Source organism: Dendrobium catenatum, unplaced genomic scaffold, assembly GCF_001605985.2.
Source record: "Dendrobium catenatum unplaced genomic scaffold, ASM160598v2 fragScaff_scaffold_264, whole genome shotgun sequence".
Lineage (NCBI taxonomy): Eukaryota > Viridiplantae > Streptophyta > Magnoliopsida > Asparagales > Orchidaceae > Dendrobium > Dendrobium catenatum.
This window is the reverse complement of record NW_021318726.1, coordinates 330562-346021: the sequence shown is the minus strand read 5'-3', so window position 1 is coordinate 346021 and position 15460 is coordinate 330562. Positions and strand designations below refer to the sequence as shown.

Below are 15460 nucleotides of genomic sequence, written 5' to 3'. Positions count from 1 at the left end.
ATTTCATCTATGTAAGATTTACAATCAATTTTTAAATAAGGTAATTAGAAGTTCATTAATTAATTAAAATTTTGATCATTATAAAAACTTTATCTCAGATTAAACGCACATGCTTAGAGATTATTAGAGAAAGGAGGTTTTGGTAAAAAGGAACATTGTGCAACTCATTATGCAAAAATCCACTTAACTTTTGAGCGATTATTTTGAGTAATATTCCTATAATAGGAAGAATAACTTGATCAAATATAAACTTTCATGTATATTTCTTATTTCTTTAAATAAAATATAAAGAAAAATTTACATATATACCCCAAAATTTTCATGTATTTATATGTCCAACGCCTAGACTTTGATATTTTAGTGTCTCAATCATATGCAAATGTATATTTTATTTCGAAAAAAATTAATATTTCTTAATATTTATATTTGATTAAAATTTGTGTTATATATATATATATATATATATTAATATATAACTATATATATATATATATATATAAATATATATAATATATATTATATGACATTTCTTTATTCCGGATGCAACGGAGCTCCACAAATTTTATTAAAATTGTGCAAAATATAAAATTTCGAATTATTTTTTAAAAATATATATTTTGATCGCGAAGTTAGCAAGCAGGTAAAGCGCCGCTGGCAGGCGAAGATCATCGACGAAGCGAGGCTGTGACTTCCGGCGAAGTCGTCTACGCAGCTCGGTAAAGGGGGGCTAAGATGGGCCAATGTTTTTTTTTTTTATTTTTTTACTCTTCTAGTCGCCCAATTTCCCGTGAAATTCTAAATATGCATGTAGTTCTGATGGAACTCGTATCGACGGAAGTTCTTTAAAAAGAAATCTGAATCATCGGAGAAAGGCAGAGTCGAGATGGTGCTAGATTTCAAAGGGAAGCCAGCCTTCTTCGGCTATCGTATGCCGGCGGAGTGGGAACCACATCAGCAATGCTGGATCGGCTGGCCTGTGAGTTTTCCCAGTATCCCTTGTTCTATCTTTCAAAGCAAAGTAAAAGCAAAAAAGTTGTTCTATCAACTTGATGTACTTTGAAATTCTCTGATGCTATTCTGATTCTGGTTCATTGCTTTATTCGAACTGATCCTGTTTTGACGATTTCAGCCTCTTTTTTAAGCATCATGGGCTTTTTTCTGTTCTCTATTTGAACCGGAATAATAGGTTTTATTCGGGCTAGCTTGGAGATGCTTCCTGAACGGCAAACACTTGTTTGCCGTTCTTGCTTTGCTCCAACCGATCTCCATTTTTGACGCCATTTGATCGCGGATGAACAGTGCGACGCCAATATTGGCGTTGCACTGTTCATCTGCGGCATTTTTTTCTCTCTACCGAACAGCTTGGGAAGAAAGGCGCGAACGAAAACGATGGCAAAATGGCGTTGGATTGGAGATGAAACACGGCATTTTTTGATTTCCCTGCATTTTGGAGTGAAAAATGACATTTTCGGTTGGAGATGAAGTGGGTGGTTCTAGCTGAAGTAATTTAATACTCTTTTTTTTCCTTTTCTTATGCTAGGGTGAGATTCGTTGTTAACGCTTTACGGAAAAAGGGAGGGAGAATTTTCTGTAGTTACAACCCCTACGGTTTTGTTATCTAGATTCAATGGCTGAAGTGATCAATCTAATAATTGTTTTGCTTCTTATTTTAGTTCGACTCTATTCACTGCAAGGTAAGGGATTTGACAAGATGCTCTTTAATTTTTCTTGCTTGTCATGGATGGGAAGGGAGCTGTTGTCTGGAGAATATTCTTACACTCTGATCAGGAATTAAGAGAGGAAAAGAAATGATTAGTCATTGTTAAAATTTTATTTAAGCGAATTCCACTTTTTACTCGTTTTGGGATCCTCCAAATAGAAGAAGAATTTCTTTTCTTTTAAAATTCTCAGTCAAAAGAAAGTATTTATTTATTTATTTTAATTTTTTCTTTTACCAAATTCTATCTCCTAATAAGAGTGTAAGCCGTGCTTAGGAATGGCTCTGATGTACTGATGTTAATGGAACACCGATGTTTACCTCAGCAGTGTATCTTCAAATTTAAGCCTCCTACCTTGAAAGTATAAAGCAAAGAATGAAAAATTGAATCTAGGATGTGGAAGCTCTTAATTCATATTATTTTCCCCTTGGGATGATATTTGGAGTTACCTCCGGTTATGATGAGCCTGTGAAATTGAATTTCGCTGGAGTATTATTGGGGGCCGACATCTCTTAAAATTTCCCAATTCTTTAATTTTTAGTTTCATTCTGCTAGTTTTGCTGGGTAGAAGGTTTGTATTGCAGCTGTATGTTGTATTATATACTTGAAGCTTTTGAGATTAAGGTTTCGTTTGGGATGGTTTTCTTACTACTTTTTAAAGTAGCTTTCTAGTATAAAAATTAAAATATTTGTATTAGGAAGCTGCTGTAAGAAGCAGTAAGAAAACTGTCCCAAATGAAGTCTAACTCTATAGAGTTTGGGCATGATTGAAATATAAGGAAATTTGGGAGGAAGAACTACCAAACATAAAAAATATTTGAGTAGTACAAGTTGCTTTCGGTTTTTTGGAGAAGGGTTATTGGAAAAGGGTGGAGGAAGGACAAGTATGCTGAACTGCAGTGAACATCATTAGAAATTGTGATAGTGTTAACCCTTCTCAAAGATTTATTATGTCAGTTTTTTGAAAGATGTATTCCTTCTATGATTTAAGCGGAATTGGATGATTCGCCTAAGAATTAACAAAACTTTTCGTTCATATATGAAGGTTTTTATTTCTCATTTCCCTCCTATATTTTGTTTAAACATGAAATAGAATGCCAATAATGAGGGCATGCGACATTTTTTTTTTTCATAAGATGACCCTCAAGTTAAAGCGCTAGACAATGATGAGGGAATGAACATGCTACAGTAATGATCGTGCCAGCTCCCTTCTTCAAAGCATTAAGAAATTATGTTTTACTTGAGTGGAAAGGTAGTTACTAATGCTCATTTCAGATTGTTTAATTTTTCATGATGATACTTAGAAATAAATATGAGGAACAATAGTCATTGGAGAAACATGGATATACATTAGAAGACACGATAGATCAAGTATAGTTGCAAGAGATTCAAGTTATCATGTTGTAAATCTTGAGGAAGAAGAGCATGAATTAAAAAGAGGATGAGATGGATGGCTGAAAATATAATGATGGAGAAGATAGCTTGAATGATGATGAAGACGGAGGAGATAGCTGAGAAGATTAGATTACTGCTAGGCCATGCATGCAAAGTTAGACAATATATTGTTTAACTTATTTAAGCACTACTTTTTTCTACTCTTCTAAAGTAATTTATTTAACAAAATTTTGTAACATGGAATGGAAAAACTTCAAATTTTATTGGTTAGTATTCATCCTATTTCAGGAAAGACCAGATAACTGGAGGGAGGATGCTTATTATGGTCAACGTTTGTATGCTAATGTTGCAAGCACAATTTCGGAGTTTGAGCCTGTTACACTGTGTGTGAGTGCTTCTCAGGTTAGAGCACTCCACATTTTAGTTATTAAAGTTGTTTCATGGTTAAATATTGGGTATCTTGTCAGTTCCACCCTCTATAATCCTTTCACTGTCTTCCACACCTGTTCATGATTCAGTACACCAAGGCTGCTGATTTGCACAAGGACAAACCTAATGTTCGAGTTGTAGAAATGAGCATGAATGATGCCTGGTTTCGAGATATTGGACCAACTGTGAGATTCTTCATTCCTCTTGTTTACTAACTTTGTTCAAAACTTCTTTTGTAGGAATTTTAATTTGACAATTCTGTAGAATAGTTTGTTATTTCTGACAGCCACACGCAGTCAGGGCACCCAAAATATCAAGTTGCTGGCATAGATTGGAACTTCAATTCCTGGGGTGGTATGTACTAAATATTGCACAAAATTTGTTTTATCTTATGTCTTATATGAATATGGAATAATATGACTGAAAAAGAATTATGTCATTTGAAAGAAAATACAGATGCTCTAAATGATTTTTCATATGGTGTCTATAGAGCGAGCATCTTATTGTGTGAAAGGATGCCATGTATGTCCCTGGCAGCAAGTATCTTAGTAAATACAACTCAATTGAATATTAAACTCGTTGAATTTTCTTGGTACAAACTTTGTTTCTTATGTTTTGATGTAAATCTTATTCTCGGTTCAACTAATCTGAATGCTTGAAATCCTTACAGCTAAAAACTTTCCTCATAACACCATACAAAGCCTATTCTTATGCTTTGATTTAAGCATGTATGTCTCCTTTAGGCTTTCATATAAATCAATTTTATTTCCCACTTTATTATATTTAGTTGATCACTCTATACTCTTCCACACATTTCTTTGCCATCTTCTCTAGTCACATAATGTATCGACAGATGATCTAAATTCCCGTTCTTGCAGTTGAAGTGTATATAAATTCAGTGTTCATTATCTAAGTTGGATCTTCTATTATGTTGTTTCAGCAGAAGAATACTTTTAGAGTGTTTGTTGAAGGGTTGAAAGCTCACATGCTTATCACAGGTTTGGAACTATGGTGCTGGAATTCTTGTGACTAACTACATAGGGGGATGCTGGTGGTTGTGGTTTTCAAAGCAAGCTCAAGTTCATAACTAGCAGTACATAATTAATCTTCCTGCGGATTTGCTTTTTAGGATTGTTTATAAACTTGATCCTTATGGTCTCAGTTCCAATATTATCATTCATGAGTTCTACATATGTCCCGCAGTTATCCTTTTATTTATTGGTATCAAAGAGATTAAAATTGGAAACCCTTGGATGTGACACTATATTAAAGCTTAGTGGTCATGTTGCCTGGAAGTTTGTGATACCATGTTGAGCTTCTAAGTTGCAGCTTGGAGAAATCTCGTCAAATTTCATAATAAGGATGTTAAAAATCTATTGTATCATTAAAATAAAGGGAAAAAGAAAAAGATAAGGGATGTAACGTCATAGTTTGCAATTTCATTGCTGTTTTTTTCTTTCTTTTCTGACCCACTAGTACCTCTCTTATATCTTATTTGAACTCTTATGTTTTACTCTAAGATGATAAAAAATTCTTGCATTATTTTATCATTTGTGATTGATTCTTTTAAAGAGTTAGTTAAGAATTCAGTGATAGATTGAAGTTAACTACATGTTTGAAGGAATACCAGTCTCACTTTTGTTCTTAGTAAACCTTTGATGCGGGAGAAGCTACTGTTTCAAGTATCATTTGTTTTCGGAGCTATTTTATGTGTCTGGTTTTCTTCTGGTGTCTAATTTCCCTTCTCGCATATTCTAATCTCCACAGGATGATTGTCAAGGCAGCCTTTATACTCAAAATTTTCAGTGCACGCGTGCTAATTATTTGAAGGTTTTACTGACCTCATTCTTGTTTTATAGGATCTGATGGTTGTTATAGTGACTGGAGTCTTGATATTCTTGTTGCACGCAAGGTCAGTAAAGCACTGTTTTAGTTATTTCTAGTCTGCATTCTTGTAATATGATATGCTTTATAGTTTTTTTATAGATTCTATCCTTGGAGAGGCTTCCCAGATTTTCACATCAGATGATTCTTGAAGGTGGAAGCATTCATGTGGATGGAGAAGGTTTTTTTTTTCATACTTGCTACCCTAATGCCTGTTAAACTACACTTCAAATTATTATTGCTTATCTTTTTTTTAATCATCTTAAGTGTATCTTTAAAGGATTTGGTGATGTTTGTATCCTTTTAAAAGATTTTGTTGTTTTGTATGCATTTAGAATATCTAAGATAGACCAATTATTAATATAAATTCATATAAATACATTTATAACATTGTTTGGCATGGAATTGTATCAGGGATGTCTAAGTTAAGCCAATAACATCTACCTCCGCTTGTTGGACAACTTTTGACTATTCACAGCTCTTTGATGCTCTTATTGAGAACCATTGAGTGGATGAAAAAGCGATTGTGGATTTTTCACCATCTTGAACTTATCTTTAAACTTCAAAGGCTCAAAACATTTTGATTCACCAACTTGAGCTCATCTTTAAAATGCCAAATCCAAGCAGGCCTATTGAAAACAGTCATCATGATTTAGCTAGTAACTGAATAACTTATAGAGCATTTGAAAAACCCATTAGATAACACCACGCAAAGTTTGCTATCATCAAATCACTAATACTTCCATATGAGCCACATTGGCTTATGGGGTCAACATGTTCCATAGTATTTATTGCTTCCATTGTGATAGTTCTTTGCCTATTCCATTACTGTTAATAAATCCCTTCTCCATAGTGTGATCACTGTTCATCTCTTTACCCTACCATATCTACTTCCACCTAGTCCATAAGATAAATCAATGCACCTATCATCCTCATCAAATACTTCCACAACAATTTTCTTCCTCTTCCTACTCGGTATTGCCGTGTATTAATTTTTTGACAATCACCATCATCTACTCACTGTTATGAGGACCAAACTGCAATGGGGAGCTCTCATTTATTTCTTCTTCCTTCTCTCTCTTGATTTCTAGTGTGAGGAACTCCCAATTGTGGGAGGTGGCCCTAGGTCACCTCCTTCCTACTCCATTGGTAGGGTAGAAGGAATACACCTTCTGGTAACTATTGGAAGGTGCTCGAAGTTGGTTGCTCTGTACTTGAGGAGCTTGATAGTGGTTGTAGTCACAATGAGCAAGGATGATTAATTCGTGCTCCGTCCGCGATGACTGGAACTTCACGAGATAAATCAAAGGATTCTTGGCCTGTCTTTGGATCACATGGATATGTTTTGAATGCAGCTTGCATTCCTAGATTGGGTGATGCTCCTGCTACCAGCATAGCAGGTATGTTTGACTCTGTCAAAGCTGAACGAGAGAAATGAAATTCTCTTCCCATGAAGAGGAACGATGGTGGCCGCTTATCACCCCAAAGAAATGTCAATCAAGCCTCCATTCTTCATGTGTCGGCGGCTATGTCACAAGAAAAGATTGCCATAGATATAGTTGGGCTCAAATCACAACTTGAATTAGACACTTCTGTTCGAATGGCCTGCGATTGAAATGCACAGGAACTCAAACATAGCAGCTTGAGTGATGAAATGTTCACTAGCGACGCTGTTAGCGAAGACAATGAGGACATGTTAGAGAGTGATACAGCTAGCAACGATCATGAACTAGAGGACGCTCACGAATTTGTGCAGGAATCGGCCATGGAAGTCCGCGAGTAGGTGCATGAACCGAACCTGAAGGACTCAAGTGTGGGCGCTAATATGCCTTTGAAGGTTAGTGCTGGTTTGGTAGAGAATTTTATGATGGATGTGAATGTTGATGGAAGGACAACAATTAGATGTGTAAATTCCATTGATATAGCCATTAATGATGATGAGGAAGCAGCCAAATCCCATGAGGTGCTTGCCAAAATGCATCTAAGGATCAAGATGCATTTTTTCCCCGATTCATGCACACCCGGCTGCCACAATTGCATTCCCAAGCTCATTCTCAGCCGCAAAGTGGTCTGTCTTGTGAACCTTTCGCTTGAAGTAAGCTACAAAGTGTATCACTTGAGAAAATAAGCAAGGATGAGGTCATTGCAGAAGACGATATTTCTATGAAATCCAATTAAAAGCATTCTATGATAACATCTCTAGGTTGGAGAAAGCTTTAGTGGGTAAGCTCATTGACAGTACCTCACCCCCTCCTTAATGAGCTTAGAACGAGAGAAACAAAATCCTCTTCCCATGGAGAGGAATGATGGAGGCCGCTTAGCACTCCAAAGAAACGTCGTTCAAGCCTCCATTCTTCATGCATCAGTAGCTCTTTCTCAAGATGAGGCTGCTAAGATATAGCTAGGTATGAATCATAGCTGAATCAAACACTTCTTTTCGAATTGCCTGTGATCAGAATGCACAGGAACTCAAACATAACAACTCAAGTGATGAAATATCGACTAACGATGCAGCTAGCAAAGACAAAGATGACATGTTAGAGAGTGATGCAGCTAGAGATAACCAACAACTGGAGGACGCTCACCAATTCATGCAAGAATCGACCATGGAAGTCCATGAGCAGGTGCGTGAATCGAACTTGAATTTCCCGAGTGTGGACGTTGATATGTCTTTGAACAATTGTGTTGGTTTGGAAGAGAATTGTGATGGATGTGAATGTTAATGGAAGGAGGGCAAGCAGGTGTGAAAATTCTATGGATATAGCCAATAATGATGATGAGGAAGCAACCAAGTGCACACAAGGTGCTTTCCAAAATGCCTCTAAGGATCAAGATGTAGTTTTTGGCCAATTCATGCACACCAAACTGTCACAATTATTCTCAAGCTTATTCTCAACTACAAAGTGGCCTGCCTAGTAGACCTTATGCATAGAGTAAGCTACAATATGTATCACTTGATGAGATCATTTTAGAAGATGGTATTTCTATGAAACCCAAATTTGAAGTTGTCCATGAGAACATCTCTAGGTTGGAGAAAGCTTTAGTGGGTAAGCTCATTGGTAGACAAATACCTCTCCCCCTCCTCGTCATTGAGCTTAGAACAAGCAAAATGAAATCCTCTTACCATGAATAGGAACAATGGTGGCCACTTATCACCCCAAAGAATTGTTGATCAAGCCTTCATTCTTCATGCGTCGACGGTTATGTTGCGAGACGAGGCTGACATATATACAACTGGGTGAAAATCATAGCCCGAAACGGACACTTCTATTTGAATGCTTGTGATCGGAATGCATAGGAACTTGAACATAGCAGCTTAAGTGATTAAATGATGGCTAGCAACGTTGCTAGCAATGACAGTGAGGACATGTCTGAGAGTGATGCAGCTAGCTATGACCAGGAGCTGGAGGACGCTAATGAATTCGTGCAAGAATTAACTAGGGAAGTCCACAAGCAAGTGCATGAACCAAAGTTGAACGTCCCGAGTGTGGACACTAATATGTCTTTGAAATTTGAATGAATATCATGGCGGAAAAAAAATGTCTTTGAATGATTGTATTGGTTTGGAAGAGAATTTTGTGATGGATGTGAATGTTAATGGAAGGACAACAAGCAGGTGGGTAAATTTCATGGATATAATCATTAATGATGATGAGGAAGCAGACAAATGCACACAAGGTGCTTTCCAAAATGTCTCTAAGGATCAGGATGCCATTTTTGGCCAATTCATGCATACCCAACTACCAAAATCACATTCCCTAAACCCTAAAATATTAAGTCTCAGTAGTGCCAGTTTACAAAAGACAATATCCATATTAGATACGTAAATTTTGAGCTGGTTTTTTATATTTCTGATGTCTTGATTATTTTCTCAGGTTCTTGCATTACAACTGAAGAATGTTTACTTAACCCAAATAGGAATCCTAAAATGACCAAGGAAGAAATTGAGAATGAACTCAAGATGTATCTTGGTGTCAAGAAGGTCATTTGGTTGCCTAGGGGACTCTATTGTAAGTATCTTAGGGCTCATTTATTTGCTTGAAATTAGAAATCATTTTAGAAAAAAATAATTGAGTTTTTTAAATCCATCAATTGTTTGGGATATAGTTGGACACCAACAATGATCTCAAACTCTATTAATCTTCTCAGAACTCTCTCGCAAATGATATTTTCATTTTCAAACTCAAAATGAAGAAAAACAAGATTTCGTTTTCGATAATATGTTCTGTTTACAATTAATCGAATGAGGCCTTATATATTAATAGATTTCTATTTTTTTTTTCTTCTCGGTTATCATCATGCTTTTCGCACTTTGTCGTGATCTTCATTATCCTTTTCCCAACATTTTGGGATCAGCTTTATAAATCCCCCTTTATTTATTTTTCCCTCCTATTGCCAATTTTCTTCTGTTCTTCAAGCTAGTTGTCTTTTTTTGTAGGTGATGATGACACCAATGGTCATATTGACAACATGTGTTGCTTTGTTAAGCCAGGCTTGGTGCTTTTAGCATGGACAGATGATGAAAAGGATCCTCAATATGAACGGTCAATTGAGGCTTTGTCAATTCTCTCAAACACTAAAGATGCCAATAATAGGAAAATAGATGTAATTAAGCTTCATGTACCTGGCCCACTTTATATGACAGAAGAAGAAGCAAATGGCATTCGAAATTTGGTTAGTGCAATAGCTTTTATTAATCTATGCTGGTACACTTCTTCAATATCAATAGGTCGTTTTGAATTTTGCTCTGGCACATTTCTTTATGTTGCAACTTTTTCCTTCACATTCTAAAGATGATATATGGAATTTGCTGATTTCCAAAAGACATTTAAATTGTGTCTGTAAGTAGCTAATATTAAAAAAATATGTTATTCCTAAAAATATCAATTCTGTCCTTTTTGTTAAAAAAAAAGATATTTAGGTCCTTAACTTAATACTCTCCTCTTCTTCACATTACATATTTACATTCAACAACTCCACTACTCTCTGCCATCCCGATGAATTCCTTGTAAATGCCTCAATCATTTCCTGTTCCTACTTCAGCAATTGCTGTGATCTTGCAATCTCCATCAGCGCTACACTGCACAATCGTCTAGTTCCATATGATATTCCCCTTTTTCCGCCACTAAAATCCCACCAGCTTCCATAGGGGCCACCACCATCGTCTCCCCTCCAACTTCTTCTGCATCTATCATTCTGTTATTTTCCTCCATTTCCACTGCCACCATCTTTTCACTTGTTTCGTCTCTGATTAAATTCTTCCTCCAATAGTACCATCACCATCTCCATAGGCTAACTCTATCATTGATCACCTTCCTCGTACATCTGCTCTTTTCATGCCCTTCATTGACCTCCATTGCTATTTCAACCCACTCTTCTTAAAGTAGAGTTGCTGCCATCAGGTTCCCTCTTACTCCAACCTCAAATCCACTATTTCAGTTCTCTTCCCAATGCAACGTGATACAACTAGTTTGAGCTATCAGACAGTGATCAAGGCTTGAGAGAAAGGTCGGAGGGTATGCGGCTCTCATTGGGTTCGGCCTGGAGCTGTGGTCGGACAAGGGAGAGAAAGGAGGCAATGTCGGGTTTTTCTCGGATGGGGAGCGGCTTGAGGAGGAAGAGTAGGTTCGGCTATGGGCTTTTTGTCATGGGTCACTGTAGGAATCGGCTGGATGAGGTGGTGGATTGGGTCGGAAGAGGCATTGGGTACAGGTTGGATTCAGGTAAGATTGCGGCAAGAGCAAGGTTGAGTTCGACTAGTTGGCAGAGATTTTTTATTTGATTTTTTTTTTTTTGGATTTGCTGTAGAGGTCAACATCATGTCAGATGATTGCTACACATCAATATGAAATAATATAGACAATATAAATAAAATGATAATGCATAAATGCCTGTATGATAACTCTCAAAAAATCTCACTCCAGGGACATAGTACGTGTGCTTTTATATGCTTTTTTTCCTCCATTAATTTATTGCTTGCCACTATATAAGCACTGATATTGTCATTGACAACTTGCACCATTAAATTCTACACAATCTCCTCTATGACTCCACTAAGAAGCCCAAAAATCTGCTCTGAATCCTTTGCCTGATCTGTTGCTTCAACTGGTTTAAAAAAAAATATTGTAGAATTGTTAATCAAAATATTAATCAAGTTTATATTCTTAATATCAAATCAAACATCATAAATGATAGTAACTCCACTATGTTTCTAAGTTCTAATCTCCTCATTGACAACTTTATCAGTGCTTTTCAATTTCTCCTTTAGTATCCAAGTCTTGAGCTCATACATAGTCCTCAACCATGGGAATCTATAAAAGGGATCATGTTGAGGTTGCAATTTTAAATGGAATAGCATTTTCATAAGTGAATATTTCAATATCCATACATACAAGCTTGCGAACCTCTCTTGCATTTTGAGGAGACTTCTGATGAGCGACTCTTGTACCATCATCCTTGTCATCCCTCATATTCATCATATATTGATCCTTAAGTCCTCTTGCTCACCCACTTGACATGATCTGCTACTATAATATGATCCAACTGATCTTTTTCACAAATTGTTGGTGTGACAAATGCTTTTAAACCATGGTCTTTTAACTCAACATTTTGTTGGCTTCTTAAATGCACGTTTAACTCAACATTCATTACATGCTATTTCATCCCTGTTACTAATAATTTTTTTGGATCTTTTCAAACTTATATGTGATTCCTTAGGCATCGCTCTCTTTTATATATATATAATGATTATGCTTAATATTTCCTCGATGTTCACTGGACGAAGTGGGATAAAGGTTTGTGGTTGTTGTTGTTTTTTTTTTTTTTAGATAAAGGTTTGTTGTTGTTATTGTTGTTGTTCTCAGGATGAAAATGCCAAACCAAGACTAGCAGGTACAAGGCTCGCTGCTTCTTATATCAACTTCTACATTGCAAATGGAGGAATAATTGCACCAGCATTTGGTGATGAGAAATGGGATAAAGAAGCTTTTCACATACTTTCGTCGGTATTTCCGGATCATAAGGTGCGCCACTTACATGTTTTCATCACATTTTTTTCTTCTTCCTATCTCTTCTTGCTTGCGAAGGTTGTTTTGTGGATGTCAAATTTAAACCCAAATATATGTAGATGTTTTTAATATATACTTTATACGATTGCAATCAAATGGGTTACGTTCTATAGATCTAAGTTTCGGGTGATAAAAAATTTATTAATGATTAATCTGAGAATAACAGCAATTAAAATATTAAGATTGATTTGTGGTAAAATTGACAAGGATAGGTTGAGAAATAACTATATCATAGATGAACATGATTGTAGATTTTATTGAAGATAGTAAAAATAGACTTCGAGCATAACAAATAATAGTATAATATAAATAGATAAGATAGTTAGTGTTGGAGGATCAGGAAAGAACATGAATAAATCCAAGGTACATAGACAAAAATTGTGTAACAAATTTTGCAAAAAATAAAATTTAAGATTAATGCAACACCAAGTGAAAATAATTGACTAATGAGGATTCATAAAATCAAACTCTCCAATTAATTGGGATTAGGCTAATAATGGTGTTGGTGATGATGATGATGTAACCCTCCAAAATGGCCTGGTTTGTATTCATTACATTTATTCGACATAAGATCTTTGAACAAAAACAACTTAAATTCAAACACAAAAAAATTGCTTTACATGCTGATGTTACATCCTTCTAATAGATGAAACAACCCTCCATGTATGATTTGGTTTTCTATTTTATTTGTAGATTAAGGCTTCATTTGGAACGACTTTCTTACTACTTAATACAGCTTTTTAGTAAAAAATTAAAATTTTTGTATTTAAAAGCTACTTTAAGAAGCAATAAGAAAGCCGTCCCAAATCAAGCATAAATTTAATTTTCATCCCAAGTCCTGTTCTCAAGTGAAGTTGAGTACACTTGATGTTTTTATCAGGTAGTAATGATCCAAGGTGCAAGGGAAATTTGTCTTGCTGGTGGAAACATACACTGCATCACTCAACACCAACCAGCAATTCCACAAATCAATAATAATTAGGATGCCTGAAGCTGCCTAATAACTTATTATTATTATTATTATTATTATTATTATTCTATCAGTCAAATTCTTATTTTGGGATATTTGATATATAATTATGTGGCTTATGTATTTTTAGGTGATCTGGTACTGCATCAATGATTCCATTTTCATTTTATCAGTTTCAAAAATAATTAAATTTTATTTGATACATCAATTCTACACATGATCAGTAACCCTAAGATAGAAATTTGAGAAAGATCAACAGTTATATTTCCTCCAAAGTTCATCTACATAGAAGCAATGAGCCAAGAAACTTTGAAAATTTTATGAGTGGGTTTGCAATTTAAGTTTATTTCATGCTTACAATGCAAGCAAAGGAGTCCTCTTTTTTTAATGATGTTATTGTTTTTCATAAATGGTGAATAAAATTTGCATGCAAGATCTCTGATTGGTTTGGAGAGTAGGTAAATTTGCCAAAATGGATCATGAGATTAAGGTTTGTCTGGGATAATTTTTTCACTATTTTCTAAAACATCTTTCAATTTAAAAAAAAAAATTATATTAAAAAACAGTAAAAAAATCCAGAAGAATTTGAGCATTTCTTAGGCTTTGTTTGTTTTAGCATTTTTTTGCCTTTTCCATTTTTTGAAGCGGAGGAATTTTTTTTTTGTGTTGTTTGGTTCTTCAAATCACGTTCCTAATAACTTCTTTTTTTCATTTTTCTGCTGTTTTGAGAAAGCTTTTTATATATGCTTCTCCGTTAGAAAACTTCATTTTCTGAATTAATGTTTTTTAAAACTGTCTTTTACAAAAGCACCAAAAAAACAAACGAACTCTTAGATTACTTGCTCCGAGGTCCTTTTTGAAGATTGTGCTTGGTATGCACAGGGAATAAAAAAACAGCCGTCGATTTCTTTTGTCACTATGTGTTTTCTTTTTTGTTCTTTTTTTTTATGACTAGGAACCGTATGCTGTCACACCCGACTTCGTTAAGTGCGCTTGACGGTCCGTAAACTCCAGCCGACCTAATGGGCTACCCATACCACAAATCCATAGCTGACGCTTTGAGGCCTCTTTCTTTTTTGTTCTTTTAATTGGAGTGTCTGAGCATTTCAAGCGCAGGTTTACGGGAAGATTTTCACCTTTAACCAATTAACCATATTTCGTAATTAGGCCATTATGTTGCCTTGACTACTACAAATAAATTGAAAAAAAAAACTGCATAAACATATTCTAATGATTAAAAAGGATCTTAAATTTTTTTTATTCTGCTTTAAATTTAATATAAAATCAATTATTTATATATTACACTTTTAAATAAATACAAAATTATTTTGACACATTTTGATAAAAAAATTTAATCAAAATAATTTTGATACAAATTTTTCCAAATAAAATTATTAGATTTAAATAAAATTCACGTAGCTAATACAATATAAGGTAAAAACTTTTTGTTAAAAAGATTTCTTTCTATTTTTTTCACTTTGCTTTTCTTTAGGTAGGATTTCTTCAATTATGTCCACTAAATTATGTCGAGCCATAAAGATACCTTTCTTTATTTGCTAACTTCATCACCTTCATCTATTTCTCTTCTCATCGTTTAGACCTTGTAGAAGTAGAATGAAACATAGTTCCAAACCCCTTGAACCGCATTAATACGCATACAACAAGAATCATAAATCAAATAATGGAAAAATTATTACGTGTAATAACATCCAGACTCCAATGAAAGTATGACACATGAATTTTAATATTTATATTATTTTTCTTACAATTATGTTAAAATTAAATAAAGATACCTTTATTTATTTGCTAACTTCATCACCTTCCTCTATTTCCCTTCTCATAGTTTCGACCTTGTAGAAGTAGAATGAAACATAGTTCCAAACCCCTTGAACCGCATTAATACGCATACAACAAGAATCATAAATCAAATAATCGAAAAATTATTCCGTGTAATAACGTCCAGACTCCAATGAAAGTATGACACATGAATTTTAATA

General features: G+C 34.9%; 1 protein-coding gene across 5 annotated transcripts; it reads left to right on the top strand.

The window, feature by feature from the left end:
* The first annotated feature begins 807 nt into the window (after nucleotides 1-807).
* Nucleotides 808-13738, top strand: LOC110101956 (agmatine deiminase). 5 transcript variants are annotated; one of them, XM_020830067.2, is made up of 10 exons: nucleotides 808-976; nucleotides 3402-3515; nucleotides 3632-3727; nucleotides 3812-3896; nucleotides 5402-5454; nucleotides 5529-5607; nucleotides 9302-9436; nucleotides 9865-10100; nucleotides 12290-12448; nucleotides 13374-13671. In XM_020830067.2, the coding sequence occupies exons 1-10, from the start codon at nucleotides 884-886 to the stop codon at nucleotides 13473-13475; spliced, it is 1152 nt and encodes a 383-aa protein (XP_020685726.1). In that variant the 5' UTR covers nucleotides 808-883; the 3' UTR covers nucleotides 13476-13671. The 5 variants fall into 5 exon arrangements, with proteins under 5 accessions (XP_020685726.1, XP_020685727.1, XP_028549185.1 ...); XM_020830068.2 differs by having other exon boundaries at nucleotides 850-989; nucleotides 3829-3896; nucleotides 13374-13738; XM_028693352.1 differs by having other exon boundaries at nucleotides 850-989.
* The last annotated feature ends 1722 nt before the right edge of the window (nucleotides 13739-15460 follow it).